Below are 11,089 nucleotides of genomic sequence, written 5' to 3' on the forward strand. Positions count from 1 at the left end.
GTATTTTACGAAACTACCGTTCATTTTAAAACATATATAATTGTGTAATATATATTAAAAATAATGTGCATTTTTTATTTTTCATAACTAATTGGCAGTTCGAAATAAGAAAATAATTCCAAATATATATATGTGTATGTTTCCTTCGAAATGTGCTCCATAAAATCTAGAAGGGATTGCAATTGGCAGTTCATGGTTAGGCAGTGGAGACGCCCCCAGACTAGCATCCACTGTCTCCTACTACTGTAAGAGTACAGACTACAATCCAATAAAAAAAAAGAAAAAAAAGAAAAGAAGAGTACAGACTACAAACTTTGGCACTTCAAGTTCAACTAAACAACTGAACGCGCTCCAATCGCGCGTTTATATCGCATCGTCTTTTCGCTGCCCAGAGTCCCACACGCACTCAAATTCACGCTTGTTGTCCTCTTGCAGGGTGCGCATCCTACACAGCACCAAACGCTAGTCGCAACTGTGTCGCCACTGTTCCTTGGTCAAAGACTCAAACCTAGAACCCTATCTCCCAGTTCTTCCGAGGGAGCTCACAGGGTTGCAATCTCACACCTTTCGTAACCAGAGATCCCCCAGGTAGCTCCAATTTTGAAGGTGATATTCTCCCTTGCTCACATTTTCGGCTCCATTTCTTTCTATGCATGCATGAGCTTGATTGGATTATATGTCCTAAATGTATTATCTTTCGTGGGATTGATTTTCCTTCTGTGTCTCGCTTTTGGAGTTTGAGGCTCTAGAATGCTCTGTAAAAGTCAATTCTATGGTCCTTTTCGCCGATCCGTTTACTTCTTCTTGATTATGGTTTGCATTTTAATAATTCAGTAACGAGTTTTAGGCATTAGATCATTTGGGTCTAGTTAAGAATAACTGCTCTATTATTGGTTTCATGTATTTTGAATGTCCGAGGCCGCTCAATTATGTGACAGTATTGTGGTCTCAAATGCGAGATTATATCAAGTTTTTGTCAGTGGTTCAAAACATTGAGCTTGATAGGGTTGATTGGCTTCCCAATTATATGGAATAATTCGTTTAAGATGTAGTTCTTGGTGTTATATTCAATGTTCTTTGGTCTGAGGTTGTCCCGTGTTAAGGACAAAGTTGCCCTTGCAAAGACCTTCAGCCTGCAACCATCACAGCACAAGGACTTGAGCAATTCCATGTAACAAACTCTGCAACAAATATGCAGTGCATGCGTCATGCCTCTCTACATCTGCAAATGAATCCGTAGCATTAGCTCTAGAATATTCCATTTATTGTACTCTATGTCTATAAAAGGATCCCATGTAATAACAGTTTTTCAAGTAATGAAAATCACACAGCAATGAAAATCACACAAATTCTTTACTTCAACATGGTACCAGAGCTCTAAAGGACTAAACGTCCATGGCTTCCTCACCCGATTCCTCTTCTCTCCCACCCTCCCTCAACCCAATATTTCTCATACAATCTCTATCAAGCTCACCCCTGATAACTACTTGTTATGGAAGGTTCAATTGGTCCTTACCTTCATGGCCAACGATTGTATAAATATGTTGATGGCTCCTGCCCTCCACCAAAACCAAAACTCGATGATAACACTCCAAACCCAGCTCACGACCTTTGGCTTCAACAAGATCAATTAGTCATGTCCGTCCTTATCTCCTTTCTTTATGAGCCACTCATAGCACAAGTTGTTGGATGTACCTCTGCTAGAGCCATATGGCTCTCTCTGCAATCAACCTATGCCTCAATCTCCCAAGCCCGCCTTCTACAAACTTAGTTTCAATTAGCCTCCCTTAAGAAAGGCTCAAACCCCATTACAACTTATTTTCGCAAAGCTAAAACTCTTGCTAACACCATGACAGCAGCTGGCCGACCCTTACCACCTGCAGAATTTGTTCCTTATCTTCTTGCCGAACTTGGCTCCAATTATGATGCTATTGTTACTTCTGTCTCCACCAAGCTTGAGCCTATTTCTCCTGAGGAGCTGCTCGGGCACTTACTGGCCCATGAAGCAAGGTTGGTTCATCACTCTAATGTGAGCACCTTCCCTACGGAACCTTTTGCAAATTATACAGCAAAATCTCCTACTAACTCACGTGGCCGAGGGCCTCGTGGTGGTGGTTGCAACTTCTATCGAGGTCACAATGGTGGTGGTCGTTCTACTCGGGGTCGCAACAATTACACAGGTAACAATGGTAGCAATTCATTTTCACCTACTGACCAACGTTTGGTTTGTCAAGTCTACAATCGGCAGGGCCACTTGGCATTCACTTGCCTTTATCACTTTAATTAAGCCTATACTACTACCTCACCCATCACTGCAAACTTCTCTTCTTCAAGTTATCCCTCGGACATGAACTGGTATCCAGACACCGCCGCAACCAACCATATAACTAATGATTTGAGTAACCTCAATTTGCATGCTACTGAGTATCGTGGTGGTGAGCAGCTTCATGTTGGTGACGGCTCCATAGTGCCTATCTCACACTCGAGTTCAGCCTCTTTATCATTCTTCATCTATATTTCTGCTCAATAACATGCTTTGTATTCACTCCTTTCAAAAGAATTTTCTATCAATACGACAATTCTGCATCGATAATGATGCTTTCTTTCAAATTTTTGCTGACTCTTTTTCTGTTAAGGAATGCAAATCGGGGAAGCTTCTTCTTCAAGGGACAATCAGTAACAGCCTCTACTCCATCCCATGACATTCTGCTTCATCTCCATCTGCTCTCAACGCTCATATCTCAGTTCCCTTATGGCACAGTAGACTTGGTCATCCCTCTCTCAAACTTGTGCAAACTATCATTTGGCAGCATAATCTTCCCTATGAGCATACTATAAATCTTTTTTGTAATGCTTGTGCACAGGCAAAACATCATAGATTTTCTGCTTACAAAAGATTAAATAAATCTACTGCTCCTTTTCAGCTTATTTTCTCGGATTTATGGGGTCCTTCTTCTCATGTGTCTATTGATAATTACAAATTTTATATCACATTTGTAGATGACTATTCTCGGTATACAGGTTATTTCCTTTAAAATCAAAGTCTCAAGTCTTTGACACATTTGTTAAATTTAAAACCAGTATTGAACTTCAATTTAACACAAAAATAAAGCAATTCCAATCCGATTTGGGTGGGGATTTCGGCCATTTTCTAATTACTTAAACTTGTGTGGCATTGTTCATAGAATTACATGTCCTCACACGCAAAATGGCATCGTTGAACGAAAGCACCGTCATATTATTGACACGGGCCTTGCCCTTCTTGCGCACTCCTCTATCCCATTCCATTTTTGGCCCAATGCATTTTTGCATGTAGTTTATTTAATAAACATGCTTCCATCTCATACACTACAAAACTCCTCACCTTATTTTTTACTTTATAACACTCACCCTGATTACTCTACTTTATGGGTTTTTGGCTCTGAGTGCTAGCCTTTAACCAGTGCCTATAATCCTCACAAATCTTCCTTTTGTTCACTATCTTGTGTGTTTTTGGGCTTAAGCCCATCTCACAAAGGTTTCATTTGTCATCACATCTCCACAGGCCGAACTTACATTTCCAAAGACATCCGCTTCAATGAATCCATCTTCCCTTACTCAACTCTTCCCAAGCCCACGTCCAATACTAAACGCACTTACGTGCTTTTGCCTCATTTCGAGTCCAATCCATCCTCAGCAACTTCTTTGTCTTCTTCATCATTTCTTGGTCCTCCTCCTTCTTCACCACCACCTTCTTTGTCACCCACACATAGCACACCTTCCCCACCTTCTCAGTAGCACGCATACTCGATGGTTACTCGGTTACGTACCCACTCCCTACGCCCAAGTAAGTTTCATGATGGCACCATAAAATGGCCCCTACCCCGTGCTTTTGCCACTGATTTAAGCCCTGTTCCTAAGACTCTAGAAAATTACACAATTGCAAACAAGTACCCCTAGTGGCGTGCTGTTATGGCACAAGAGTTTCATGCTCTACTTGCTAACCAAACATGGTCTTTAGTACCAACTTCTCAAGCTCCTAACACTATCACCTACAAATGGGTGTTCCGAACAAAGCGGCTTGTCGACGGTTCAATCGAACGTCGCAAAGCACGTTTGGTTGCCAAAGGGTTCCAATCTAGGATCAATTTTGAAGAGACTTTCAGCCCCGTGGTTAAGGCTACAACAATTCGCACCGTTCTTGCTCTTGTTGTGTCTCAACATTGGACCATTCGGTAATATGATGTGCAGAATGCATTTCTGCATGGACTACTTCATGAAACTGTTTTTATGTCCCAACCCCCTGGGTTCTCCCATCCTCAATATCCCTCTCATGTTTGTAGGTTAAACAAAGCAATTTATAGGCTTCGACAGTCACCCCGTGCATGGTATTCACAGCTCAGTTATCGCTTACTTGATCTGGGCTCTGTTAACTCTTCTGCTCTTCTGCTCTTTTCATTAATAAATCTGCAAGAGTTACAACATTTGTGTTAGTATATGTTGATGACTTATTGGTCACAGGCTCCTTTATGCAGTACATTTCTAATATGCTTCCTGCTCTACGTAGTGACTTCCCGATCACTGACCTGGGAACTTTGCACTATTTTTTGGGTGTCGAGGCCAACCTTCAACTCTCACAGACTGCTCCTAACACAACATAAGTACATCAATGACTCGCTTCATCGAACTAACATGTAGTCTGCGAAGCCTGTAAAATCCCCTGTCTACTTCCAAAAAGCTTAGTGCCTTCACTAGGCATCTTTTTTAAGATCCCACCTTGTATCGCAGCACCGTTGGTTCCTTGCAATACCTCTCATTCACCCGACCGGACCTTGCTTTCGTTGTTGGCAAAGTATGCCTATTCATGCATACTCCTCAAGTCTCCCATGGGCAGGCAGTGAAGCGCATTCTCAGGTATCTCAAATATACCTCTACTGTTTGCTTGCAACTGTCATCCTCGTCCACTTCCAAAATCACTGGATTTTCCGACGCTGAGTGGGCTGGGTGTCCAGACAATCGAAGATCAACAAGTGGTTATTGCATATTTCTTGGTTGTAATCTCATTTCATGGTCCTCCAAGAAACAACCAACGATTGCACATTTATCAATTGGGGCCGAATTTAAAGTTGTCGCAAACACAACAGCTAAAGTTATTTGCTTCAGCACCTATGTAGGGATCTTGGGATCAATTTACACGAAGCTCCTCTTCTTTACTGTGATAATATGGGTGCAACATATCTTTCATCTAATCCAGTTTTTCACGCACAAACTAAACATGTTGAAATCGACTTCCATTTCGTGCGTAAGCGAGTTCAAAATAAATCCCTATGTGTTGCTTTCATCTCTGGTAAAGACCAGCTCGCAGACCTCCCGACAAAACCTCTTTCAGCAGCTCGGTTCTCATCACTCTGTTCAAGTCTTCATCTCCAAGTTTTGCCGCTCGACTTGAGGGGGGATGTTAAGGACAAAGTTGCCCTTGCAAAGACCTTCAGCCTGCAATCCTCACAGCACAAGGACTTGAGCAATTCCACGTAACAAACTCTACAACAAATATGCAGTGCATGCGTCGTGCCTCTCTACCCCTGCAAATGAATCTATAGCATTAGCTCTAGAATATTCCATTTATTGTACTCTATGTCTATAAAAGGATCCCATGTAATAACAGTTTTTCAAGTAATGAAAATCTCACAAATTCTTTACTTCAACATCCCATGGTTCTACCAAAAAAAAAAAAAAAAACAGATGCAAAAGTAATTTAGAAAAATGTTTTTGTAGTGTTGGGTCAGAGCCGAGCTGGTGAAGCCCGATTGTCCAATTTTTATCATCAGTTGCTTGCCATGAAAGGGGTATTTAGCAAGATTTTGGATTGATTTTAAGGGTTCCATATTACCCTTAATCATGTCCACCTGCTCTCTTTATGCTCTGGTTACGCTAATTTGACTCCTTAGTGGTCATATTCAATGAACTAGTCCACGAAGAAAAGTAATTAGACTAATGGCAATTCTCTGCAAGAAAAAATGTGAAAGCTGATTTCTTTTTATTTTGCCTAATTCCAGGTACTTTTTAACTTTTAGGGGACTTGCAATGGGTTGCAGCTCAGACGAAGATACAGATATTAGTGAATCTGAAATTGATGAGTATGAAGGTAAATCTTATGAAGAATTGAAGAATGGGAATCACAGCTTCAAAAACTCGGACGAGACATTTTGTTGCCCATACTGCCCAAAGAAGAAAAAGCGGGTTTATCAATATAAGGAACTTCTTCAGCATGCTTCTGGGGTGGGAAAAAGTAGTTCAGAAAAGAGAAATACAAAAGAGAAGGCTAATCACCTTGCTTTGGTGAAATATTTGGAAAATGATTTAGCGGGTCCATCAAAACCTGCTGGCAAGAGTGATCCTCCAATTGACTGTGACCACGATGAGAAAATTGTTTGGCCTTGGACAGGAATTGTTGTTAACATTCCTACAAGACGAACAGATGAGGGGCGATATGTTGGAGAAAGCGGATCCAAGATGAGAGACGAGTTGAAAAGTAGAGGGTTCAATCCAATAAGAGTCCACCCTCTCTGGAATTTTCGGGGTCATTCAGGAAGTGCTGTTGTGGAATTCCACAAAGATTGGCCTGGGTTACATAATGCTATGTCATTTGAGAGAGCTTATGAGGCAGATCATCATGGGAAAAAGGACTGGTATGCGAAGAATAGCCAAAAATCTGGTCTCTATGCTTGGGTTGCTCGTGCAGATGACTACCATTCAACCGAAATTGTTGGGGACCACCTACGAAAGATTGGAGATGTTAGAACCATTTCTGAAATTATGGAGGAAGAAGCCCGGAAACAGGATAAACTTATATCTAATCTGACAAGCACTATTGAGCTGAAGAACAGGCACGTGAAAGAGATGGAGGAAAGATGTAGTCAGACTTCAGTCTCCCTTCGGAACTTAATAGAAGAGAAAGATAAGCTCCTTCAAGCTTATAATGAAGGTTCGTTTTGTTATAGAGATTTATTTTCTTTAATTACCTGAACTAGGTCATGATCCAATATACTGCACTTGTTGGGTAAAATAAAAGACGTATTTAGCTATTTACAGCTAGATTTCACCATATTGGATTTGTTACTATACATTCCTTTCTCGTGTCAGGCTGTTCTGGTGACATTATTCTATGCCATGTTTGTTTGCATCACAGATATAAGAAAAAGACAAATGAGTGCAAGGGATCACTTTCAGAGGATTTTTAATGACCACGAAAAGATTAAATTGCAACTGGAATCTCACAAAAAAGAACTTGAGGTGCGTGGGATAGAATTGGAAAAGCGTGATGCACATAACGAAAATGAAAGCCGGAAGCTTGCTGAAGAAATTGAAAAGGTATAAGTATTTTTGGCCTTGATTACTGTCACAATTTCTCTAATAGTTCAATGATTCCTACTACTCTAGGATTTTTTAAGATTAAAATTTCATGGGTCAACGAAAATTTTAGTATGAAAGAAATGGCCAAGTTTCTCTAACTCATAATGGATATCCCAATATCTCAATCCTGTCTAGAAATGGAAGAGAAACACTTTAACCACAAAATGATCACAAAACATTTCAAACTTATTATCATCAAAGCAAGTCCTGTTATTTGTTTAAGGGTTATCCAACCAATTGCAGCATTGGTTGAATTTTTTAATGACTTTATGCATGCTTGCAAGAGATATTCTTGACCGTGCCTCTTTTTGTGTTTCTATCAGAATGCCATTAGAAATAGCTCCCTGCAATTGGCCTCTCTGGAGCAGGAAAAGGCTGATGTAAATGTATTGAAACTGGCTGAAGATCAGAAGGTTTGTTAGTTGTTTTTTAGTGTTTAAACAATAACACGAACATTTACTTGAACCAGTTATATGTTACCCTTGGTTTCACACAGAGGCAAAAGGAAAAACTTCATAACAGAATAATTCTACTGGAAAAGCAACTAGATGCAAAACAAGCACTGGAGTTGGAAATAGAGGGATTGAGAGGGCAATTAAATGTCATGAAGCACATGGGAGATGATGAAGATGTAGAAGTTCTGATAAAGGTGGAGGCAGTACTTAAACAGTTGCGTGAAAAAGAAGGAGAACTTGACCATTTAGAAGCTCTGAACCAAGCTCTAATAGTGCAGGAGCGCAAGAGCAATGTTGAGCTGCAAGATGCTCGAAAAGAATTAATTAGTGTAAGTTCTTTTCCCGCTTCATTTATCTAAGTTATGCAGAAAGATGCTGTAATTATGTGGATGAAATAAAATGGTGTTTATTTACCAATAGTAGTTACTAGTTAATGAGTTAACTGGAATACTTGAATTGCCAGTATTCTACACTATGACATCAATTTAAACCGAGGATCATGCGCCGGCTTGTTGGAGTTTTCCTTGTGTTCTGATATACAGTATTAATGTTAATACAAGTTCCCATGACTTGTGAGGAAAGACTAATTCTCTTACTCTCTAGGGCTTGAATGAAATAGCAGGTCATGGTGATATTGGGGTTAAGAGAATGGGAGAACTTGACAATAAGCCATTTCATCAAGCAATGAAGAGAAAGTATAACGAGGATGAAGCAGATGAGAGAGCATCAGAACTGTGCTCATTATGGGAAGAATATTTGAAAGACCCTGACTGGCATCCTCTTAAAATTACCATGGTTGAAGGGAAACATCAGGTGTTATTCTTAAATCTCATAAGATCAGGTTTTTCTAGATATTACTTTTAATAAACCTGTTCCACGGTACATAGCACATGTTATTTTTTATCGGTGTGATATATTTTGCATTTCTTTATATTTGCTAGTCGGGCATAATAATTTGTTTCTAAGGATGAAAAAAGGAATTTGATTACACTCAAATATGTGTGTCTGCCCACCGAATTGAGCAGACCAGGCGAGAAAAGCCTCCAACTGTATGAGAAGGGTTCTTTAGCGCGGTCTTCTCTAATTTTCTTCTTTTAGTTATGATTCTTTGAAGTTCTGAAGTGTTAATGCCTGAAAGCTGAAGTTGCTGGACACTTGCAAATTTTGAGTGCATTATACTTGCTATTGCCAGATGTGCAGACCACATCAACATATGTATTCTGTTCTTGAAATGATGGCCGCTGTTCCTAAATAGGAGCAACTTGACAGCTTTAACTTCCCTTAGATGTACCTTTCCAAGCAGCTGGGTTTTTGTTATTGTCAGTTATCCAAAATTCCCGTTCTATATGTGACGTTTGTGTTCCTATTCTGGATTATTTTGGTTTTGCCTGCCAAATATTCTGTTGCTTATATGGTTAGATAGTCTGAATTTGTGAGCTACAGTGGCAAACTCCCTTGCCAATGATATGCCTGAACATACGAGCTGCTTGCATGTCTGTTTGGTCATTTGTCGAGGTCCTCTCATGTAGCTTATCAGGAATTTGCTTTCTGCCATCCATACGTATTCATATGCATCTGCACTAGTTAATTTGGTCCGGGCGTGCACTTTGGTACAATTTTTTAGTGTTACAGACTCCCAGAAATAATATAAAGGATTATATTGCCTAATTCACTATTAAAGCTCTTCACTAATTAGTGGCAATTCTATTCCAATATTACCATGGTCCGTATTTACTTTGCCACCCTTTTCACATGATGGGGTTACTTAAAATGAATGTTATTGTTTCAGAATGTTATAGATGCTGAAGATGATAAATTGAAAGGTCTGAGGAACGAATTGGGTGATGAAGTTTACAAGGCTGTGACTACAGCTTTAATGGAGATAAATGAATACAATCCAAGTGGGCGGTATATAACATCAGAATTGTGGAACTACAGGGAGGGAAAAAGAGCTACACTCGAAGAAGGAGTCATATTTATACTGAACCAATGGAGAATAGCTAAACGCAAAAGGGGAATGAGTTAAAGGTCAGTGTTTCGAATAGTGTATTATAGACATTATGGGCTGATAATTTTCTTTTGATAAGAAAATTAAGGGTTGATAAATGAATAGGTATTAGTGGTGCTGATGAATATATTTGAGCTTAGCCTTTTCTACCTTACTGACCAGGTTTTTAATACCTACACTAGGCAGCATTCCTTGGGTTGTTATTGACTTGCTTTTAGGTGCGTCTTTTCATAATAAAAAATGGGCATGTCACTTCAATTTTATTTATTTTTTTATTTTTTTTTTCAGTAAACAAATTTTTATTGATCAAAAGAATAGGCAAGAGCCTAAGTATACTAAGTATACGAGACATATACAAGAAACTTCATTTTCTAAAAGCAGTATCCACAAATATTGCATTTGCATTCAGCTCAGTTTGTATCTACCTCAGTAGTCTAGATAGCGCGTTATAGAAGGTAATGTACCCATGATTTCAGTAGCACGCGAAGCCATATTGAATTTTTCTCACATGAAAACTTTGTTGCTGGTGTGCAGGAAATAGCATATCTGTCTCCAAATGAAGCAATGCAGTTGCTACCTTGGCATTTGGAAAACACACTACCATGGAGAATGAGCTGGCCCATTTGCTTATCGATGGGACGCGATTAAGGCATTTTTTTTTTTCCTTGTTAAATTATGAAGTTATTTCTTGTAGGGGGATTTTCTTTTATCCATGTAACAAATTTGTTGAAATAGATTGTATTCATCCATTCTAGCTAATGCCTTGCATTCCTAAGGTTCACGGATGGAAACCTATTTGACAATGTAGCTTGAGATCTCGAACTTATGTTTTAAAATAAATTCTTTCCTGGATTCTCTATCGATAGAGTTACTATTGTTGTCAAATTCAACCAACATCAAGGGGTGGTGTTCATATTAGTTCCAAGATACATGTGAGGGGAGAAATCCCCAGGGGTCGGGCTTGGGATCGGCCCCTGGGATAAAGACCCAAGCCCTAGGCCCCGGACCACATACGAGACCTGGGAAGGGCCTGAACAGCTCAGAAGGGAGAACACGAGGCAGGAGCCCTGACAGAAGGACGAAAGATCGTGTGACCTGGCACCTCTGACGAAGACACTCCCAACCCTGACACGATAGGGCAAACTAACCGACCATTAGAGGCATTCCCGTCCATGACACTTCTGCCTAGACACTACAGGAGGGAAAGCAATCTCGTCTAGAGCCACGTCACATT

General features: G+C 39.9%; 1 protein-coding gene across 4 annotated transcripts; it reads left to right on the forward strand.

Annotated features, from left to right (window-relative positions):
* Positions 1–320: 320 nt before the first annotated feature.
* On the forward strand, positions 321–10,714 carry LOC108986361 (protein INVOLVED IN DE NOVO 2-like). Of its 4 annotated transcripts, none has more exons than XM_018958953.2 (8): positions 327–606; positions 6,036–6,964; positions 7,169–7,350; positions 7,716–7,805; positions 7,889–8,176; positions 8,451–8,660; positions 9,637–9,875; positions 10,390–10,714. In XM_018958953.2, exons 2-7 carry the CDS (start codon positions 6,064–6,066, stop codon positions 9,871–9,873), a joined length of 1,908 nt encoding a protein of 635 aa, XP_018814498.1. In that variant the 5' UTR covers positions 327–606; positions 6,036–6,063; the 3' UTR covers positions 9,874–9,875; positions 10,390–10,714. The 4 variants fall into 4 exon arrangements, with proteins under 4 accessions (XP_018814501.1, XP_018814498.1, XP_018814499.1 ...); XM_018958954.2 differs by having other exon boundaries at positions 6,054–6,964; XM_018958955.2 differs by having other exon boundaries at positions 327–588.
* The last annotated feature ends 375 nt before the right edge of the window (positions 10,715–11,089 follow it).

The sequence above is a fragment of the Juglans regia genome, chromosome 7 (assembly GCF_001411555.2).
Source record: "Juglans regia cultivar Chandler chromosome 7, Walnut 2.0, whole genome shotgun sequence".
Classification (NCBI taxonomy): Eukaryota; Viridiplantae; Streptophyta; class Magnoliopsida; order Fagales; family Juglandaceae; genus Juglans; species Juglans regia.

Bases quoted from the DNA above. Each gene is read 5' to 3' on its own strand.
- LOC108986361 (XM_018958953.2), top strand. From the start codon at position 6,064: ATGGGTTGCAGCTCAGACGAAGATACAGATATTAGTGAATCTGAAATT. The intron at 7,351-7,715 runs GTATAAGTATTT...TGTTTCTATCAG, and splicing joins TTGCTGAAGAAATTGAAAAG to AATGCCATTAGAAATAGCTC. The intron at 8,177-8,450 runs GTAAGTTCTTTT...CTTACTCTCTAG, and splicing joins CTCGAAAAGAATTAATTAGT to GGCTTGAATGAAATAGCAGG.